Source organism: Artibeus jamaicensis, unplaced genomic scaffold (assembly GCF_021234435.1).
Source record: "Artibeus jamaicensis isolate MK-2021 breed Jamaican fruit bat unplaced genomic scaffold, CSHL_Jam_final contig_65, whole genome shotgun sequence".
In the NCBI taxonomy this organism is placed as follows: Eukaryota; Metazoa; Chordata; class Mammalia; order Chiroptera; family Phyllostomidae; genus Artibeus; species Artibeus jamaicensis.
This window is the reverse complement of record NW_026521913.1, coordinates 521,713-545,000: the sequence shown is the minus strand read 5'-3', so window position 1 is coordinate 545,000 and position 23,288 is coordinate 521,713. Positions and strand designations below refer to the sequence as shown.

Sequence of the window (23,288 nt, the reverse complement as noted above, 5' to 3'; positions counted from 1 at the left end):
TTGTTGGCAACTACCCAGTAGTTTATAGAGAAGTGAAGAGGCTCTCTAGCTTTCTGAGCCTAAATGCTAGGCTTTCAATTTCCCTGTTAGATCAAGTTAGTTTCATACACACAGACTATCTTTGGATATAATTCCTCTTTCAATCAATGATGAAGATACATAGGCACCAGACTCTTGCTATAAACTTTAACCTTGAGCTGACTGTTATCTAGTTTCTGTCAAAAGCTCAAATGAGAGAATGGATGACTGAGAAAAATGAGTGAGTATCTGGGCCATCCATTAACTTCTTTGCCATAAATTTTCATTTACTGTGTAATTGGAGCTCCTTTGAATTAGCTCCTTAGAAATCCCTTCAATGAATTTCAGAATCATATATTGCCCTTTGGGAGTGCCTTCTATGTGCAATGCCCTGTACCAAGTGCTCTGTATATATGTCTCCAGTCCCTCACACAACCCTTCAAGGTGCTGTTTTACTCCCATTTTATAGAGAGGAGAAACTGATTCAGGGATTACTTATTCCATACTAAGTAATTAACATAACATTTGCCCATTATAATCTGCCATCTATTTCTCTGTTAAGAAAATAATTTTTGCCACCTGAGGACCATAAAACACCCCTATGTGCCATGCATAATATTAGTTTATGAAGTAGAAATGATTATGCCAACATACAGATCATTCTTTATAACTGATATAATTCTTTCTATAACCCCAAATCTGTATTATATTTATTTCTTTTAGCTGAAGAAAAACCTTAAATAATGATGACTTGTCTAATCCAGGTAGGGGACTAGAAATAAAAAAAAAATTTTTGTATTTTTTCCCAATGACTCAGAATAACTAACAAAATTAAACTCTGTTTATTTCACTGTGCTCTGGTTTGAATAGAGGGAGGGTTTATTGCAACAGCAAACTTTGAGCAAATATTGGCTTATGAGATACAATATTACCCCCTTATCTGTGGGTTCACTTTCCATGTTTTTAGTTACTCATGGTCAACTGCAGTTCAAAAATATTAAATGGAAAACTCCTGTAAAAACAATTTATAAGTTTTAAATTGCATGCTACTCTGATATCACTCACTGTCCTGCTGCATCCCACCCAGGAAGTGGATTATCTTTTTGTCCAGCATAAACATCTTGGCCATCAGACTGACTGTTAAGGTGCCACAATGTTTGTGTTCAATAACCCTTATTTCATTTAATAATGCCATATTCACATAACTTTTATTATGGTATACTATTATAATTATTGTATCCTATTAGTTATTGTGTTAATCTCTATGCCGTGTCTAATTTATAAATTGTGCTTGATTACAGGTATGTCAGTATACAATAAGAGCTAATATAGATACAATTCAATACTACCTGTGATTTCAGGCCTGCATTGGAGGTCTTAGAATATATCCTCAGTGGATAAGGGGGGACTACTGTATTCTCAAAACTCACATGAAAAAAGTTAGATTAGGTCTTTGAAAGCAGTTTGAATTTTATTACCCAGGAAGTAATTTCAGGATTATCTATAAAGACAGAAGGGAAAGACGTTTGTCTATTTCTAAACCATTTAGTGTCACCAGGGTAAAGTATCAGTTTCCATCAGTATGCAAATAGCTAACCAGAGATAGCCATTTTTCTCACATGTTCTTCTTTGGCTTGTCACAGAGAGTTCTTCAAAATGAAATATGACTTTTAATAAGAAAAAAGTTAATTACTGAGAATCTTTATTATTTGAAGGCTTTAACTACTTCTATCAATCAAATGAGCTTACATAGAACTAAATGTTCCTCATCAACCATTTTTCCTTCCTCTTGTCCCTCATTTTGGTTGCCTGAGTAATAAATGTCTTCTCTCTTCCTGAATTTATAGTAAACTTTTGCCGTCACAAATTGTATCTAATCTAGAATCTCTTACTCTTTAGGGCTTAATAGATAAAGTGTGCTACACCCTGTGATGCTCCATCAACATTGTTGAGGGCAGGGGTGACATTTTAATGGTGAATGCTTGTCAAAAAAAAATGTTATGCAAGAGGGACTTCTATGGACAGCAGCACAGTGATGGGATACAGATCTGCCGTGCATCACCGAACATTGACCTAAAACCAAGCAATGCTGGAGGATTATTGACAAAGTAAGGGCTGCAAACCTTGGGAGAAGCAGGCAGCTCTAACATGGACAGATGTCAAGGCCACTCGACATCTCAGCATAGCTGAGAAGGTATGCCATCCATCTATCCACCAGCCAATCAATATTTGTTGAGTGGTAGCAAGGAAAAAAATGGGATGGTAGCTTCCTCAAAGTAAATCAGTTATATATGTTTTGCACACTGTTGATGCTCATTAAATGTGTATTAAATGTGTATTTTCTATCTTTTTGCAATTTAGGTTATTACTACTATTATTATTATTTTTTTTGGTCATCTATATTTCTCTGATTGCAGGCTAGGAGGAAATTACACTCCTGTTGCAAATTTCTCAACTGTTTAAAATACATCCCCAGAGCTAAGATGCTGCAATTATTAAATGGTTCACAGGAGAATAAATATACTTGCTCTGCCTAAAAAGGAATAAGAAAACTGTACTTGAAAAATAATTAAATAAAATAAAAATAAAGGAATAATCCCATAAAAGCAAATTAAATACCAGGCCAGAAATTCTACTACACTTATCTGCTAAAAGCAGTTCTTTATATATATGAAGTTTGCTTTTACATGAAGTTCTTGGTCTGGACTTTTAAATATGTTTTTAAATAAATGTACACTTGAAGGAAAAAAGTTTACAAGTAAGTACAAAAGGGATGATATGATAGTTTAGAATGTTGGGAAATCTCAGGAGAGACACACTGCTCTTGAACTTGGTTTCCCAACCAAGGGAAACATTTTATTTGCTTGCTTGAGAAAGCACCCTGTAGTGCGTTTCATAGCATTGAGAACCCTGTGATGGAGAGCTACTACCTTTTCCTGTGCAGCTATTGCTTCTGAGTCCTACTGGCCTCTGTGGCAGGCAGTGTGACTGAAATAGTAATAGCAGCAAGCCCATTGCCAGTCAGCATCAGTCAGTCCTTTATCAGAATCATGGTGAAATGAGCCTTATCAAGATCCCCAAGTCTGCTGAACAGAGATGAGGCCCAGAAGAGAACATGGCATGTCTTTGTGGTTGCACAGCTGTCCAGACATTCATGCTGGATTGGTAGTGAACCATGACAAAGGCAAGTGCTGAGCTAAAGGCTTCTGGAGCCTCTGGGGAACAATATTCCTTGAGTGCAGTGGGAGGGTGATCCTTGTCTGTGCTTCTGGTCCAGTTTGCTACCCAACCACAGAATCTCTTCTTCTTTCTCCTAGTAACTGTCCAAGCCTTTCATGCTCACTCTTCCATGATGTCTCCTTAGAATGTTGCCCTATGACCATTCTCTCAATCTCAGACCAGTTATCCAGGCCACTTTGTGAACATGTCTGCACTTCCTGCCTTACTTCCTATACCTAAATTTTACCCTCACTTTAGAACAGCCTCTACCCACCAATCCTACCTATTACTTTAATTTAAAAAATGTATGTTTTATTGATTATGCTATTAGAGTTGTCCCATTTTCCCCCTTTATTCCCCTCTGCCCTGTATCCCCTGTCCCACCATCATTCCTCCACCTTAGTTTATGTCCCTGGGTCATACATATAAGTTCTTTGGCTTCTCCATTTCCTCTACTATTCTTAACCTCCCATTTTGAATTCTTGTTTGTCCATTCTGTTCTGGTTGAATGTGTATTTTTCCTTCTTCTCCAAACCATTGATTTGAGTCCTGGTTTTCTTCCCTTCAATGTTGGTGCCTTGTACATTTTCATTTATTTCACTTTTCATAACCTTCACTTCTTCCTCTATTTTGCAACCACACCCGACCATTTCTTTGAGCATCCTGATCACCGTTGTTTTGAACTGTGCATCTGAGAGGTTGGCTATCTCTTCATCACTTAGTTGTATTTTTTTCTGGAGCTTTGATCTGTCTTTCTATTTGGGTCATAGTTTTTTGTCTGGGTGCACCTGTTATGTAGTAAGGGGCAGAAAGAGCCTTAGGTATTCCCCAGAGCAGGGCAACCCACATCACTGCATTGTGGCACTGCATGTGGGGAAGGAGTATGAGAGGAAACAATGTCACTTGCTCAGCTCTCCTCTGACTTTCAGTCACTTTTGCTGCTACCCACAAACAAACTGGGCCCTTCTGGTGCTGATTGCCAGGTGTGTGAGCTTGTGTATGTTCTAGGATCCTATGGGTCTCTTCAACGAACTTTCCTGTGAAGCTTAGACTTTCTCCTGCCACCTCAACCACCACAGGTTTTTTCAGTCAGAGGTTTTGAGGTTTTATTTCTTAGTGCTGGACCCTGGGTTCCATTGTCTGTTCACTACCCAGTTGTTCCTCCTGGTTTATCTGCACCCAAATGTGGGACCACCCGGTCCTTCAGCTGCCACCTTGCCACGCCAAAATTTCTATCCTGGCTGCCTGTTTCTGCCCCTCCTACTGGTCTGGATGTTTCTTCTTTAACTCCTTTGTTGTTGGACTTCCATACAGTTTGATTTTCAGGCAGTTCTATTTTTTTTTTAATTTGTTGTCATCCTTTTGGTTATGCAAGGAGGCAAAGTTTATCTGCCTATGCCTCCATCTTGGTGGAAGTCTAAAAAATCTATTGTTGCCTCATTAAAATTGTAGACTAAATGCCACCTTCTCAAGGAAAACAGTCTCAACTACCTCATCTGGAGATAATTTTGCCTTTCTCGCTGCTCTCCAAACCATTTTCAGTATAAGGCAGTGCATATGATGGCCTCAACATTGGTGTCAAGTCCTGTCTCTACTACTTATTAGCTGTGTAAACTTACATACAACTTAATCTTTTTGTACTTTAGTTTCCAAAATGGGGGTAGTAATGATAATATCTGTTTCAGAGAATTATGATAAGAATTAATTGAATTAATATACAGAAAGGGTACCTTAAAACTAGTCACTCCTTAAAAGGCATTAGCTTTTTTTTTTGTTTTCTCCTCTGGCTACACTTAGCCCTGTGGTGATTTTGGCATCTGTTAGCTCCTCATATAACATTGTAAAATCTTCAGCAGCTTGCACAACAAAACTAACAGTTTCAAAAATGCCAAACTAAAGCCCCAGTTCTGTTTTTGACTCTTTTTATGTCCTATGCTTTTACAATTTACTTCTTATTATGGAAAATATCAAAGATACACATGAGTAGAGTGAACACATGGCCAATCTTATCTTCCCTCTTGCTCCAAACCCTAAGTTATATTGAAGAAAATACTAGGCAAAATATTTTATCACAGAACTTTTTAAATAGATGTATTCTACACTCGTGGGAAGGCTGCTTTTTTTCTGATTTTCTTTGTACCAGGCAGGAATCATCTCCAGGACACTCAATCTTTCAGACTATGAATCCTCCCAGAACTGTGGGCCTGAACTTTGACCCACTATACTCCTATAATTATTTACAGTAGTAGTGATGTTTTGAGAGGCCATGCTTTAAACTGTGGTATGATCTAGTCTTTGTAACAACAAGTCATGATGAATGGGAACCTTTGAAAATGACTTGATCATAGGGAAAAAGTCACATTTATTGTCAACGTAGACAATGTGTCTTGAGTCATTGGCTCCCTAGGAAGTAAGGATCATGTTTGTCTGACTCACTATGACTGTGTCTTAGGCAATTAGACACTTGAGAATTTTTACCACTGACAATGAAAAATTTTATTACAGTGACCATAATTCATTGTAGCTAGAAGATTTTAGTTAATTTAAAGCTGTACTTTCAAGAACATATTACAAATTAAAATATTTAAGATAGAAGTTATCTTTTTTTAAAAAAGAATATTCATATATCATGCCACACAGAAAGAGTTGCTTTGGGGAAGGTTGTGCTGGGTTATGGAAATGGGTAAGGGAGAAAATCATTCTGTCAGTTACATTCTTGTGCCTGAATCATTCCATCAAAAGTTGACTTAGCATCTACTAGCTGCAGAGAGATGTCAAGTAACTGGCATACATGTTACTACTGTCCTTGCTGAGGTCAAGTGGACAATGGCTAACCAATCATAGTGAAGCCAGGCACTTCCTTATGGTCCTGCTCAACACACTGTTCCAGACCATCATTCCCAATTACTGCTCACCCCTGGCTGGGTGACATCTATTTGACATCTTATAGTACTTAGGATTATAAGTCATGAGGGAAGGAGACACTTCATGTCAAAAGTTCTTAGACATTTTTATGTATCCTTACCCCCTAAGCACATACTTCCAAACACTGCATGATCATTTTAAAACTGTACGTAAAGTTGATAGAAAGTGAATGGTGCTATTGGACAGCGGCTATGAATTTTTAAAAGTGTTACAAATTTGAATTGTATTTTTAATTTATTTTTTATGCATTTTCTGTAATTGTCAAAATTTCTAACCTGTGTGCCCTGTCTGCACCCTAGACCTTCTCAGGTCAACTTAATTGTAGGGACAGAGTCTAAGCTACTTGGCCACTGTCTGGTCATCATGCTTCCTGTCTTTTATAATAAAAATGATACTTAGAATGGTATACTTTGGAATTAGAGATATTTATAAAGCTTGGGTTCAAATGATGGCTTTGATATATACTAATTATTTGACCAGAGAAGTCACTTATCTTTTTTAAATCTATTTCCTTATCACTAAACTGAGAATGACAACATTGTTTTATGTGCTGTCAGTTTGTCACAAGAAGTAAAAGAAATGAGTAAGGTGCTGTACACATAATATGTTTTTATACTATTAATAGAAGTTCATGTTTCATGAATTTTATATAGAAACACCGATAATAGGGAAGCACTAAGTTTATAAAATATAATATTCTTTGGCTCAGCAAGCCATACATCTTTATTTCTTGATATTTCTTACATGTAATCAACCATTTAGGCAAGAATGTTACTTGGGAAAGAAAGAGACTGCTTTTACATGTTTAGTAGCCAAACAGGCTGAAGAAAATGGATAGACTATTGAATAGTTTTCCATAGTTGGATGCTGAGCAATACTTCAAACCTCCGCCAGTTGAAGTTATGGTTTTATTGAAAGGGACTACATGAACTTCATGATATTATAGCAGAAATGCTCTTCAAAAACATACATACATAGACTCATGGGGCCAAAAATATTCTCTGCAACCATTTCCACCGATCAGATAAAATCAGCATGTTTTAAAGCACTTTGTGGTAGGTTGCAAAAGGCTTTCTTATTACTTCTATTTCCTTCTCTTTTTAATACAGTGGCAAATAGTTTCTCATTCAACAGAACAATTTGTTAGCAGATAATTCTGGAGGAGCACTAAAATATTTTAAAAAGTTCAAGAATTTAGAGAATGAAGCCACAAATAGGAAGTCATAGTACAATTTAGTGAACTATTGAGATGATTTTGCTTGTGTTTTTTGAGACTTAAAAACAAAAAAAAGCAAAATAAACCCCCAAACCTAAAGTCAAAGACACCTCATTAGGCCCAGTTTACCTGTTAAACCAGTCATCTGTGTATCGAGGGTAGGGATAGGGGTCGTTGCTACTGAAGTCATAACTTGCTTCGGCATTCTGAAAAACACAAGGGGTGTCACTGGGTCAGTAAAGCCAGAGGCACAGACAAGAAAAAATGCTGCAAGACATGGGTATTTCACATTTATAGTCTTTCTGCTGTGCTGGCTTAATGTTCTGTGCTGGTCTAGCACTTGCGAATGGTGAGAGAGCTGAAGTGTGTCCTTGGAGGTTCCCCCCACCCCTTACCCCCCATTTTGAGGTTTCCTAATCCCATTCTATTTCAGGACCTCAGAGTAAGCAAATTTGAGTACTACTCTCTCCAGGAGGGTCTCCATTTTAAGTTGTTAACCCTTGTGGATAAATGGGATTCACCTGGAATCCAGGGTTTAAGTTCAGCTTCTTTGAACTAATGGCCAAAATGTTTTAGTTCTCATGTAACAAATGAGATAGCCTCTAGACTTTTCTTGCTTCATGAAGAAGACTCATTCCCAGCTCCCTGCATTAGACTGATGTAAGACTTATTTTCTTTATACTTATGGGAGTTAAACCCCTGCTTATGTTCCTAATAGTGACTGCATTATCAGACTCATTTACTTACTCAATTTACTGTTGTTGTAGAAGACTGTTCTGTGTGGCCTGAGCCCAGCTCCCACTGGGAGATGCACAGGACCCACGCCCACAGATAGGTTCTCCCATGGTGGATCAGGCCTGCTATGTACCTGGGCCGCTTTGAACGTTGCTTTTTGCTAAAAACTCCCTCACCTGGGTTTGTGGCCAACATTTACTGCAGAGTAACTTCCTAAAAAACATGCTAAACTTTCCAAGGACAAGTGTAATTGGTTCAACCACTTTTGCCTGTTGATTTGCTAATATCCCTCTTCTGTGATGTGATGGCATCCTCTCCTTTGTTTTCTGTGTAAGGTAACCAACTAAAGTGAATCTGTGCACAGCTAATGAGGATTTTCAGGTACTGTGCCGACTAAGACAATAAAAGCTCATTGGAGCAAGGGTGGAGGCTTTTGCTCCACTTGAGAGAAAAGCCATGCTGTCCCTTTTCCTCTATAGGACTGGGTAGTCCGCGTGAATGTCTCATTTCATCCATAATGACGCGGACACTGGGGAACCGGTGTCTGCATCAGTTGTGTCGAAAGGGACTACATGAGCTGTTATAAGGTTACAGCAGAAACACTTTTCAAAAGCACATCATTAAGAGTCTAATATATGCAGGGACTTTTCCAAGTATGGGGATTAAGTGGTGATATCTCTGCTCTCGGGTAACTTATAGCCCAGCTGGGGGGCAGATGTCAATCAAGATTGAACAAATAAATATGTAATTGCAAACTGTGGGTACTCTTAAACCCTACAGTATTCTGTTAGAAATTTAAATTCTTGTTTAGGTTCCTGTTAAAGGTGAGATCATATGGTATTTGTCTTTCACTGCTTGGCTTATTTCACTCAGCATAATGCTTTCCAGTTCCATGCTGTTGCAAAGGGTAGGAATGATACAGGGTGCAGCCAAGGGGGGGGGGCCCAAAAAAGGATTTGGAATGGTGTCCAGAATTCAAAGTGTATAGGAATATTGGAGAGACATATAAGATGTCCTCACCACCCTCCCTCCCCCCCACCCCCGCCCCAGGAGGAAGGGACAAATGAAGCAGGGCCATTGAGAGCTGTTTTGCATAGCAACAGTTTAGCAGCTAACCTCTAGAATGGTCATTTAACATATCTATAACCCTTAACAGGCTTCATAGATATGTTAAATAGCTGTGGCCAAGTATTGAGCCAGGGAGAAGAAAGTGGCTTGGACCCAAGATGAAACTAGGGGCTGCACCCCTGAGTGAGAGTGCCTGTGTGAGAGCTTGGAGAGGATGGGCTCCAAGACATGAGGGGATAACTGCCCAGGTGAGGAGAGAGCCACGTGGTTTCAGCAGAGTGAGGACCCCTTCTTGGTGAGGTGAAAGAGGGAGCCACGTGGTTTTGGCAGGGTGTGGACCCCCTCTTTCCCAGGTGAAAGGGAAAAACCACGCAGCTTTGCCAGAATGGAGATCCCTGCAGCCAGGTGAAGAAGAAAGCCACATGCTTTTGGTGGAGTGAGAACCCCTGCAACTTTGGTAGAAGAGGCCCATGTGGCTTTGAGATGCTTCCTTTGGCCGCGTGGCCTGAAAAGCAGGAGAGACTTTGACTGGAACTGGGTACAAAGAACTCTTGCCAGTGGACCATGAGAGGGTACCACAGTACTTTGGATTAACTCAAGATCCTGCACAGTGACACAGCTGACGGTGCCAGTGGCCTGAAAAAGGGATGTGTGCTCTTTTCCTGATTTACGGTACCCAAAGTTGAGACAGTGGGAGAAGGGAGCTGTGTGGGTGTAGGTGTATACCCTAAAGGACTTTGATATTTAAGGGAAGCATTAGGCCCGAATAGCAGTAAATAAACATTTTGTTTCCTTTTCACAAATCTCTGACATTGGGAGATGTCTTTCCAATTGGCAGCAGACAGAAAAGCCCAGTAGATTTTAATATTATGTCCTTGGGAGGGGCCCCTGTTGTGTAGCAATATTTGGCATCCCTAGGTGGGCCAAATATTGTATTGCCCCTCCATTCCCCACCCCGGGACCTCTTGTTCGGTAACAGGAAGTCCTTTCTTTCTGCTGCATAGAATTCCATTGTGTAAATGTACCATAGATTTTGGATCCATTCATTTACTGATGATCAAAATATAACCTAAGACACTGGAATAGAGAATAGACTGACAGTGTCCAGAGGGGAGAGGGGAGGGAATTTCAGGGGAAAAGGGGAAGGGTTTTTACAGGAACAAGTATAAAGGACACATGGACAAAAACTAAGGCAGGTAGAAATGGGAGGGAGGTAGGGAGCACTGGGCTGGCGGATGGGCTGGGATGGGAGTAAAAGACAGAAAACTGTACTTGAGCAACAATTAAAATAAATAAGTTTTAAAAAATTTAAATTCTGTGCAATCCAACACCTTCATTTTTTCCCACTGTAAGTCTTTCCCCACAGAAATCACAAATTTACTTAAATTCTCTTTAAGTGGTTTCATGTTTTAATTTTTTTCATTTAGATCTTTAGTTGGCTGGCCTTTTATTTTGGTCTGTGGTGAGAGATGATCCACCATCATTTGGTGACCAATCCATTCCTTCCCCACTGCTTGTCTGTTTGGCCAGGGCTGCTGAGCTCTGTGAAGCTCTTCTTTCCTTATCCCATTCTTCTCTGCTTTGGTATTGAGATCTGTAGTAAAAAGCCCAGGTGGTTTCTTGGCCCACAGTATACACTGGGCTAGGAAGCACTGGGTTAGATGCCTATTCCAGCTTGGGCATTTCTTGATTCCATGGGTCTGGAGACATTTTCAGGAATTCTGCTGCTTTATGAGGTAAAACACTTTAGTTTGTGTCTCACTGTAGTATGAATACCTAATAGAATAGTGGCATAATGTTTTTAAGAGTAAATTGACCAATTCCATTAGTTTGTGTTTCCATTTGTTGGATGACAAGGAGTTATAATGATCACAGTTATAAAAATACTTTATTTAAATGCTGTACTTGGGGGCAGAAGTCACCTGAAATTTGTTCAGACTTTTTTAATTCTTAAGTTTTTAGCTTTACTCTAGTATAATTGATATACCAAAAATTTCACACATTTGTGTACATATCTTGATGAGTTTGGGCATATGCATACATCCGTGATACCATCACCACAACTAAGGTATTAAACATTTCCAATACCTCCAAAATTACCTTGTGTTCTTGTGTGTGTACATGTGTGTTTTGGTAAGAACATTTAGTATGAGAGCTATCCTTTTCACAAATTTTAAACTGAACAATACTTTGTTGTTGACCATGGTGCACAGCAGAGTGCTAGAACTTACTCATTTGTGTAAAAGAAATTTTGTACCCAATGAAAAAAAATTTCTCATTTCCCCTTTCCTACACCATTTTGTTCAATATTTGGCCCAGCCATTCTATCTTGGGTCTTGAACACATCTATCCTTTATTCTAAAATCTAGGTCTTCCCTCAACACCTGGCTTTTAGAGAAAACATCTTCCTGTCTCCACTGGCTGTAATTATTGGCATGACTCCAGTTCTGTTCTTCCTACACTTAGATCCCAAACTACTTTTATTCATCTTTAAAAATTTAATTCTCTGTTTGGTCTATAATCCCTGTCTCTGTAAGACCCTCTCAAATTTGACTTGTTTTTTCTTTGACTTTCATGAGATATTTGAATATCAGTTCTTTTGAGGAATATTATTTTGAAATAGTCACTCATTTGTTTTCCTTAAGTATGTTTGGTTACCCCTAATTTCACTGAATTTTGGAGATAAGATAATTCTTAAAGTTTGCTTGGGTAGAAATTTCAAGAGAAACATAAGTTAATATTTTTAAATTTATGTACCCCTCATGTTCATAGCCACGCTATTTATAGTAGCGAAGATTTGGGAAGAGCCTAAGTGACCATGAGTAGATAAGTGGACAAAAAAACTCCCCCCAAACAAAAAACCGTAGTGCATTTATGCAGCAAAAAAAAAAAAAAGGGAACTTATACGTTTTGTGACAACATGGATAGAACTAGAGCTTATTGTGTTAAGTAAAATAAACCAGGTGGTGAAAGACAAATATCATGATCTCACTTATAAGAGGAATCTAATGAACAAAATAAACTAATGATCAAAATAGAATGAGAGGCATAGAATCTTGAAACAGACTGACAGCTGTAAGAGGGGAGGGGAGATGTGGGGACTGATTGAAAGAAGATGAAAGGATTAGTTAAAGAACATATATGAAGGACACATGGACATGGACAACAATGAGGGTACTGATTATGGAAGTGGGGAGTGGGCTGCGTGGAGGAAGGCTGAAGGGGGAAAAGTGGGACAACTATAAAAGCATAAAAATAAAATATTTCAAAAAATTTTTAAAAGAAAACATAAAAACATTTTCTTTTGGGTTTCGAAGTTGAGGTTTAAACTTAAGCAGTTGATTTGGAAGGCTATTGCTAAGCCTCATTTTTTCCTCCAGAGATTAAAATTTCCTGGTTTGTGTGAGTTGGACAGAAAATTCAGCATGAGTAGCCATTGTGGGGTCCTCAAAGGGGCCCTGAGCACTGTCGCTTTCTTCTGAGCTGTGTTCTTGGAGTGGGAAGGCATTATGTTGAGATGGCACTATGTTGAAGTTCTCCAACTTCAGAGAAGTCTAGGATTCATCCTTGGACAGGGACATGAGGCTGCAAAATGGCTCTGTAAGGTGTCTTAGGTGAGGAGCTAGGGGGAGCCCCACTTTGCATTTCTGTGATCCTCTGTATGGGACAATGCAACATTCTTTGGGAGGCTGATTAGTGAGAACATGACAGTGAGAACTATGTGGCCTAGAATGTTTTGCAGTCAGGACAATGAGGATCCAGGGTTCAGGAAGGATCTGCATGAACTGACATGCTAGTAGGCATGAGGATGCATATAACAGGGGAGTCCAGGGTGGACAGAGGATGAGATGTGTGCACCAAGACCCCTGATCCCTCTCCTTGATGCTATGCTTATCCTTTGAAGATTGAGGACAGTTCTGGAGATGGGAAGGTGGGAGGAAAACCTTAGTTGACCAAGGTCAAATTTCTGTATCAGTGCAATTAGGCTTGCATGTAGAAATTAAATTCAATTAGAGAAAAATCCAATCTGAATTTTCTGCAACTTTTTCCTTGCTTTGTGAGCACTTGACCAGTTTCACATGCTTTCCACCCAGGCACACCTTTCTGGCTCATAATTATCACCTGTGTTTGGGCTGAGGCCTTTTGGTGTTCATTCCTGATTCTGGAGAAAATAGCTTGCCTTGAGGTGGGTGGGGCCTTGTGGGAAGAATTAGGGAGTTCTGACAGCAGAACTGGTAGCCAAGAACCCAAGGAACTCTGAGACCACTCTTACAGCAAGAAGGACCATGTATTGTCTGGGGTCAACTTCAACTCTGAATGTTCAAATGGGTGATGACTTAGGAACTCTAAGTATTTTGTTGTACTTACAATTAATTTGATGACTAATGCTGAATTCCTTGTGTAACAGTATACACTGAGTAATAAAGAAGGCAAACAGTTGTTATTATTTGGCTGTTTGTTTTATGACTAAAAATAAAATGTTTTATAGCAATAAAGAACAGTAAGCAATATTTTGCAAACGCTCTTTTGATAGTTTTATAGCCCAAACAAAATCATTTATTGATTTTAATTACAGTGTTGTCTTCCATAAAATTATTTGTGTACAGGAACAAATCAAACTGAAATTTTCTAAGATAGCCATTAGCATTAACATTTGGGGGGAAGTGATGTCTCTGTAAATTTAATACTTTGGTCATCCTACGGTAAGCCAGAAGCTTGTTTTGGTTTGAACTCTTCTATAACTTTTTCCTAAAATGCATTAATCTATTTTATTGCTTTAGATAATACTAGATGTTTAGTAAACATGGTTTAATTATTGGTGATTCAAGATCAGAATGACTCAGTCATCATTAAGAATTGAATTATCATTGTACTATCACGCAGAAAATGAGAAGATTGGGCTGAATCCAAATTGACCTAAGGGCTTCCCTGGAAGTTAATTCTGAATTTAATTTCTGAATATTTGAATGCATAGCCAGAAAAAAAAAGGCTCTTAGAAGAGTAGCTCTTAGAAAGAAAGTTTAATTAAGAGTTTTGCCATAGTTTTGACCATGCACTTTTCCATCAGATGGCCTGCCTGCACACTAACCAAGGAAAGGACAAAGGACTTATTTAAACTTACTATACCTGAAGTGTTACACTTGTGTGGCCACCAAAGGCCAGGTCCACACACGGCACACATCAGATGGTAGAGCTGGTCTCACTGTGAAAACTGGTGGTAGACCCAGTGTTCACCAAGCCCATTGCTTCTATTGTCTTTACATTGTCAGAGAAGCTTCTGAGATCCTGGAGACCCAGATCTGACACTGCCACCCTTACCCCCAAATCTGGAATTTAATGGCTTTAGTTCCAGTAGACTTTTCTTGATTGGTTGCATAAGACAAATGTGTCAGCAGACATTAGCTTCTAGTAGAGAAAGGAAACAAGGCATTAAAGTCATACAGATCTGGTTTTGAACCTAGACTGTTCAGCCTTGGCATTTTTTTTTTATGTTCTAGAAAATGTAGTTTCCTTTTCTTTAAAATGAAGATGATAAGAACATGACTATGTGGTTGCTGAGAAGATAAAAATGAAGGAATGTATGTAAACTGGCATGTACTTTGTCTAAGAAGCGTGGGTGTTCTCTCACCTCTTCTTTTGTGTCCTTCATTTCTTTGATTGCCCATGGCTAGAGTCATAAAAATGCCTGCAGGCCAAATCTGACCCACCACCTGTTTTTGTAAATAAAGTTTTACTGGAACATAGCATGTTCACTTGTGTCTATAGATTGCCTATAGATGTGTTCACACTGCAACAGCAGACAAGTAGTTGTGACAGAGCCCACAGTTTTTAAAATTTTTACTGTCTTTTATGGAAAGAGTTTGTGAATCCTTGAATGACATCCTAGGCCTCATGGGCTCCCAGGATGCCCTCTGACAGCCTGAGACCTACACTACAGCATCTCCCCAAGTCCTTTCCTTCTCGAAGAGCCCCTTTTCTCTGAGACATACCTGTCTCATGTCCCCGTCTCTCTAGGTGGCTCTAGCTGCTGAAAAGAAATCTGCTATTAAGTATCCTCACTACATTGCTGTGAGTTTGAAGTTTACCCCTCCCGGGCTCACACTAATCACCAATGGGTTATCGGGCACTCCTGCGGTCAGAAACTAGGGCTCACCTGCTAGAGTGCTCACTGAGGCAGTAGAGAGCCCCACCGTTGTTCCCCGAACCTTGCCCAGCACTGGCTGAAGGCTGCTACTAGGGGCATCAACCTTCTAACTGTTCTGTCTTTTCATCCGCAGTGTCCCATCTGTTCCCATGGTCAGAGCATCACCCTTGGCAGAGCAACACCTGTTTGCAGTGAACTGCCCTCAGCATGCAGAGGTAATCTTCCAGGTGGTATGGCACACGTGGTGTCTGCTGCATAAGGCCTCACCCAACTTTCACTTTTAAACATGGTGCTGCATCAACATTTTGTCAATACCAGGCTCTTGGTGTTTACAAAGTGACCATTTAATATGGGAGTCCACTCCTATGATTGGACAGATATATTCAGAGCCCTGAGGAGCAACTTTGTGGTCAGATTACAAAGTAGGAAAGTGGTATTTTCAGTGAGGGCTGCCATGTACAGTCCTGCAGGTTGTTCTCTGCAGAAAGGTGCCTGCCTGAGGGGGCACCTGCGGTGGCACTGGGTCCGCCAGGCCATGGGCCCTAAGTGGGGGCTTTATTTTATTTAAAGTTAAAATATTATTATTATTTTAAAATTTTGATTTATTTTTACTGAATGTATTGGGGGTGACAGTGGTTAATAAAAGTACATAGGTTTCAGGTGTATAATTCTATAATACATTATCTGTATATTGTATTGTCTGTTCACCACCCAAGTCAAGGCCCCCTCTGTCACCATTTATCCTCCTATTACCTTCTTCTGCCTCCTCTTACCACCGTTTCACCCTCCCCTCTGGCGATCACTGTGCTGTTGTCTATGTCCATGAGTCTTTCTCTTTTTCTTTGCTTTATCTTTTCGCCCTTCTCACCTGCCCCATTTGCTCTCTTCTGATAGCTGTCAGTCTATTTTCTGTATGTGTGAGTCTGTCTCCACTTTGTTAGCTTATTTTGTTCACAAGTTTCCACGTATAAGTGAAAATTGGACAGAAATGTACACACAAAAAAGAAACTAGACCATTTTCTTACATCACGCACAAAAATAAACTCAAAATGGATTAAAGATTTAAATGTTGACTCAAAACATAACAATCCTGAAAGAAAACATAGGTGTTCAAATATCAGAATTTCTTATAGCAATATTTTTTTTTGTAATATATCTCCTTGGGCAAGGGAGACAAAATAAAAAAAATAAACAAATAGGGCTACAGTAAACTAAAAACATTTTACACTTTTTAGTGCAAAGAAAACCATCAATAAAAATTATTTTTTTCAATTATTGTACATTTGGCATACAATATATTACTTTAGGTGCACCTGGGGTGGGGCTTTAAGTAATAGGTCAGCCCAGAAGACTATCCTTTGCTCATTTGTCTGCTCAGAATAGGGTACATTTTCTAATTTGCTCAGAAGGAATGGTGCTGTTTTGCAACTTATCCACTGAAAGGTGACACTTTTAAAGAATTTCACACAAATGCATTATATAAGTACTAGCATGTCTGTGAGCCATGGCAAGAAATAGTTCTTTCTATTATTGCCATATATAAGCTCAGACCTCAGAGAAATTGCACCAGGGAGACACTGTGTCTCTTGTGAAATGTCAGGTCATACAAGACTTAAATAATTTGTCCAACAATAGGAGTTTATGATCATGGGTACAGCATGGCATATGAATACTTGACAATGTAATTCCACAGCTAAAGGAACTCAGAACAGGAGACTGGATTGCTTTTGTCCCTTTAGTCTGACTTCCTACTTTCCCTGAAGGCATTTAACCAAATAACCCAGCTAGGAACTGTGTAACAATATTAGCTGAAATTGCACTATGTTCATGGACTAATCAAGGAAAAATGAGCTTCCCCAGATCGACTCTCAAACTGCAACCATATTGCCTCAGAACAAGCTCATCTGTATGGAAACAGCAGCAAAAGAGCCCAGTCTATTAAAGTTCAAAGAATTTTGCTATTGCACCTACTTTCATCTAATATGGTCATAGCTGAATGTTCCCAACTGTGCCTATTTTTATTTTCCTCAAATAATTCCCCCACATGTACCAGTTTAGTGATAATGTTCAGCTTACTTTTGACTGAAACCAACATTAAGGGGATTTATGTCTATATTAAGTCCAGCTGTAAAACTTAATGAAATTTAACATTTCTCCTGCATTCAAAAAAATTTAAAACAGGATGCATAGTCAGAAAATTATTTACAATCTTTCTTCTATACTTTTAAGATTTACAGATTTTTCCAGTGACAGAGTGCTCTCTGATAATGGATTTGACCCATCCTACCATCACTTTCTTCTTACTCCTGAAATTCCATCAACTTCTCTAGTCGTTGGAGTACTCGCTCCGTGAGAAGAATGATGCAACATAATAGCCAGGCTGGCAAATGTTACCACACCCAAGCCATGTCCTGGCCTACTGGGCTTTGTACATTTTCCAAACAGGAGCAGCACTGTCCTCTGGCTCTCAAGGACACCCTTGTCAGTATATCTGAGAAAGGTTCTAAGCACTAAACATAAGAGGAGATAACAATAATAATTCCTAATGGTTAACACAAAGCACTAAATTAAGAGTGTCTTTAAGTTTTTCAAAAGTGTTTAAATTGTCTCATTTTATTTAATATTCTCTAAAACCCTGCAGGGTAGAAAAGCAGATGTATTGGAGGAAGAGGAAGGGCTGTTACTATCTCTGACACAGTCGAGTCAGCACCTCTGGATGGCCTCTTTAGAGTTGCCTCTGCCTGCCCATGGCTTCTTGGCTTGTCTTCCTATTTTAGAAGGCCAGTGAAAGCTGTATCAGGCTGGACTGGGGTGAATTCCAATGCATGAATTTTAATAGCTGCCCTGAAAGTGTCAATTCCTGGAGCTGACCAGATGCATTGAGGAGAAGCTGCCACTCACTGTAATTAATCTTAAAGAGCTGGCTCTAAGACAGAGTCCAAAATTTGTTTAGAAAATTTACATCTCTATCTTCATGAGCTGCCAATTGAAATTGAGCATTTCTCTCAATTCTGGATGTAGACAATAAGCTATGATATCATTATCAGTAGTGTGAGTTTGTCACCAACATGTGCTTCCATATCGCATTATAGTTGTGGCAGACATGCTGAAATGCCTTTTCTATTCATTCTTACCTGCTACTTGATTTTGTCATTTAATGTATTATTAATGAAGAAAACATATTATCATCTCAAAATGTATTTTTTTGTTTGATAATTGTGCTTCAATGTAATTGCTCTCCTCAGTTATCCTATCTATTAAAATACTATTTTGAGGAAGGGAAAGAGGCACTTGTGTACATGGGTAGTTAGTTTGCAAATTGGTACAATTTCTTTGAAGAGAAATTTAACAATATTTATCAAAATAAAGATACGTAAGATCTTTAACCCAGGGATCCAAATTCTAAGAATTTATCCTAAAGATACATACTTGCCCATTAGATGAAAAATTTGCTTTTAAATGTATTCATGGCAGCAATGGTTACAAAAGTGAGACTCAAACTGCTTAAGTGTGCAATGTGGGGAAAGATAAATAAATGCTGTGGCACTCATACAATGCAAAACTGCAGTCCTGGCCAGGGGTAAGCTATGAGGCTCACAGTGAATTCCTTCCCACGAAGTCCTGTTGACTAAAAACAAACAAACAAAAAACAAAAAAACAACAAGCAGAATAAAGTGCATAGTGAGACCCCATTTGCATAGAAGATAGAAATATACTTGATGGTAAATTCATAGAGTATTTCTGGAAAGATACTCAAGAGCCTTTTTATGGTACTTTGCCTTTAGGGAATGAGGCAAAGAAGGAAAATACAGTTTTCATTGTGTAACCTTTTGTTTTGCCCATTTTTTTGTCACAATAATAACAGGTAACAGGGCAGGGAGGAAGATGGCAACGGAGTAGGATGGAGTGGATTCCAGCTCCCCTACTTGTGGGTGAAAATCCTGGCAGATCTATAGAGAAGCAGCGCACTAATCCATCGGTTATCCAGCATTTGTGAAATTAAAAAAACAGAGATTGTGACGGACACTGAAACACCAGAAAGCAGAAGGTCAGTGGGGTCTTGGGGACCAGAGTAAAGACAAAGCGGCAGCAGGGGCTGGCACCCCCTCGCCAGATGGCCCTGGTGCTGCCTCTACAGCCAAGGACCAGAGCCATTGGTCTGAGACCAACACCAGAGGTGTCTGCCACGGGAGCCTGAGCACCCAGCGGCCCCAGTGGCCACCAGCACAGGCCAGCAGCTCCCCCATTCCCCATATAAGCAAAACTAGACAACACTGGGCAGAGACCTGTCTGCTTGCCTGCTTGCATTATCAGGGAGGGTTACAAAGACACAGGGCCCGGTTCAACTTCAGACTCTGTGGTCCCAAGCCTGGGAGAACTGAGAGACGCATTGGCCTCACTGGTCTCGCTGGGGACTGGGCTGGACTGAGAGGCAGGCTATCTGGAGAGTTTTGTTTTTTTTTTTTTTTTGAAAGTGTACTGAGGTGTTCTCCTGCCAGGACAGCTTGGCTTGCTTCCCACCCCGCCTTGCAGCAAGCCAGGGGGAAAGCGAGCCACAGGGCTAGGAGGCACCTTGCTGGTTTCTCGGATCCCAGACAGCTTGGCGGGTGCACACAGATGCAGAAGCCTCTGAGTTCCCGACACAGGACTGGGAAGTGCCTTGCCGGCTTCAACTGGCCAGGGTACACAGGCACAGAAACGGTTGAGTCCCGCCACAGGACTGGGAAGGACCCTACCAGAACCCGTGGGACACAAGCAGCTCCGTGAGTGTGCAGGTGCCCACACCCCAATCTGGTAGCCTGGCTGGTGCGTGTACATGCTCCGGCATCCCAGCCCAAAGAGAGATCCTGCTGCAACCAGAAAAACCAGTCTGGACAGTTTGAAACCAACAAGGGAAGGGTTTCTCTGTTGTTGTTGTTGTTGTTATTATTGGTTTTTTGTTGTTGTTTATTAGTTTATTTTTTGTTTTTTGTTTTTTCCCTTTTTTTAGTAACTTTTTTTTCTGCATTTGTTTAGTAATCTTATATATTTTTAAATTTTATCACTGCTTTATCTTTCTATACTTTGTTCCTCTCCTTTCTTTTTCCCTGTTTTAGTTCTTCTTCCTTTCCTCTTAAACTCATCACTTTCGCCTCCCTTCTCCTGCCTTTTTGTTTGATTGTTTGTTGTTTCATTTCCTTTTACCCACAAGAGACACAAACAACTAGGAACTGTGAAAGGACCAGAATGGGACCCAAAGAGGGGGCATCTCAACAGTAGAGACAGAGAGACAAATTTCAACTTCCTATAGCAGAGAAGCCATGAGGTGTTGCATATTTTTTCATTATTCTCACTTCTTTTATATTTTAATAATATCTCTGTATTCCTCCTCTTTCTGTATAGGCTTCTCAGTCTTGAGTAGTTATACTGTATTATAAGACAGGCTTCCCCTGTTCTTTCCTCCACAGTGCTTTGCTAATCCTCTAAACTCCACGCCACTTGTTTTCCTTTAGCACACTACCTAAAGCTCTATACCCCCTACTCAGACAGATCACATAGAGATTGTTATACGAGTGCTGCTCTAATATTAGTGTAAATAATAGCTGATCTATACAACAGTAAATACTTCACAACACATCTCCCAGATCTTAGCCCATTGTACAGGTCCCTGAATTCTATCACTGTAGTGATTAACTTTATTTGCTCACACACTATACCTATTTACTGTTCCTTACACTCACCTTACCTCAAAATCTAACCATCTGAAACCTCACTGCTTTCTAGTTACAACTCACAAGACTTCCCTCCCCAACAAGAGGCTTATCTTTTGTCCATCCTCTCGTAAAAGCAGAAAGTTGGGCTGAAGAATACGGTTAACACAATATTTAGCCTAAAGATAGCCTATCTCCTCTCTACCAGCAGTGACTGTAAATATCATAAAAAATTCTTCTGCTGTCATAAACCATTTTGTCTCCTCCTACAACTGATTACACATACATGATAAAAGGAGTAGGTGGAAACGGAGAACATCAAGATACCTGAAGGAGTCTGCACCACTGAAATTCACAGGTATTATACCACAGAGGTTCACAAAATAAACCCAGGGAGTCAGAACAGATCAACTGTAGAAGCTGAGGCTAACAAGAAGAGTCTCACAAACAATGGGAAGACAAAGAAACAATCCCCAAATGAAAGAAAAAGCAGAGGCTTCAGAAAGAATGTTACATAAAATAGAGCCTAATCAACTATCAGATAGTGAATTCAAAGCACTGGTTATCATGAAGTTCAAAGAGCTCACAATGAGCTACCAAAAACTACAGGGGAGCTACAATGATCTCGCTGCAAACTATATCAACATGAAAAAGGAAATAGAAACTATCAGCAAGGGACAAGAGGAATTGAAGAACACAGTAGAAAGTTTCAAAAGTAGAATAGATGAGACGGGGGATAGGATTAGCGAGCTGGAGGACAAGATAGAAAGCATCTCACAGAAAGAACAGGAAAATGAAAAGAAACTCAGAAAGAATGAAAAGGGATTAAGAGAAATACAAGACAATATGAAACGTAATAATATCCAAATAATAGGGATACCAGAAGTAGAAGAAGAACAAGGAATAGAAAACATATTTGAAAGAGTAATGAGAGAAAATTTCCCTAATTTGATGAGAGAAAAAGTCACACAAATCCAGGAATCACACAGAGTCCCAATCAAGAGGAACCCAAGGAGGCCCACTTCAAGACACATCATCATCAAAATGGCAAAATTCCAAGACAAAGAGAGAATCTTAAAGGCAGCAAGGGAGAAAAAAGAAGTAACATACAAGGGAGCCCCAATAAGGTTAGCTACTGACTTCTCAATGGAAACACTCCAAGCAAGAAGGGAATGGCAAGAAATATTCCAAGTAATGAGAACCAAAGGCCTAAAACCAAGGCTACTTTATCCAGCAAGGCTCTCAATCAAGATAGAAGGCCAAATAAAGAGCTTCCAAGAGAAAAGAAGTCTCAAAGAATATGCCTCCACCAAACCAGCTCTACAAGAAATACTAAAAGGACTGCTTTAAGGAAAGGAAGGAAAAGTGAGAGACAGAGAGGAACACAGGTACAAAAATGGCAATGAATAAGTACCTATCAATAATAACCTTAAATGTAAATGGATTAAATGCTCCAATCAAAAGACACAGAATAGCTGCATGGATAAGAAAGCATGACCCACACATATGCTGCCTTCAAGAGACCCACCTCAGGACAAAAGACCGTCACAGACTAAAAGTGAAAGGCTGGAAACAAATTTACCACACAAACGGACAAGAAAAAAAGCTGGGGTAGCAATTCTCATATCAGACAAAATAGACTTCAAAAAGAGGGCCATAAAGAGAGACGCAGAAGGTCACTTCATAATACTCAAGGGAAGAATCCACCAAGAAGATATTAACATTGTAAATATATATGCACCAAACATACGGGCACCCAAATATATAAAGAAAATCTTAGAGCACTTCAAGAAAGATATTGACAGCAACACAATTATAGTAGGGGATTTTAACATCCCACTATCAAAAATGGACAGATCTTCCAAATAAATTATCAACAAAGATATTGTGGCATTAAACAACACCCTAGAGGAAATGGACTTAACTGATATATATATAGCCCTTCATCCCAAAGAAGCTAAATACACATTCTTTTCAAATGCACATGGAACATTTTCAAAAAATAGACCACATGATAGGACACAAAATGAGCCTCAAAAAATTCAAGAAAATTGAAATCATACCAAGCATTTTCTCTGACCACAAGGGACTGAAATTGGAAACCAGCCCCAAAGGAAGAAACCCAAAGCACCCAAAATCATGGAGACTGAATGGTATGCTATTAAACAATGAATGGGTCAAGAATGAAATTAGGGAAGAAATCAAAACGTTTCTGGAAACAAATGAAAACTATCTCACAACAACCCAAAACTTATGGGACACAGTGAAGGCA

The 23,288-nt window shown here is 39.5% G+C and overlaps 1 protein-coding gene and 1 long non-coding RNA gene across 3 annotated transcripts in view; one reads left to right on the top strand and one right to left on the bottom strand.

The window, feature by feature from the left end:
- The window catches only part of PCSK2 (proprotein convertase subtilisin/kexin type 2), a 371,029-nt gene that overhangs the window by 75,041 nt on the left and 272,700 nt on the right, over positions 1–23,288 (bottom strand). The window contains exon 6 of the mRNA XM_053670931.1: positions 7,508–7,584. Within this exon, the coding sequence (XP_053526906.1) occupies positions 7,508–7,584 (77 nt within the window). The remainder of the gene's footprint in view (positions 1–7,507; positions 7,585–23,288) is intronic.
- LOC128628273 (uncharacterized) overlaps positions 1–23,288 on the top strand; it is a 54,107-nt gene that overhangs the window by 5,428 nt on the left and 25,391 nt on the right. For both annotated transcript variants that reach the window (XR_008392590.1, XR_008392589.1), the window contains exons 2-3: positions 15,460–15,541; positions 19,192–19,374. This is a non-coding gene — a long non-coding RNA (uncharacterized LOC128628273). The remainder of the gene's footprint in view (positions 1–15,459; positions 15,542–19,191; positions 19,375–23,288) is intronic.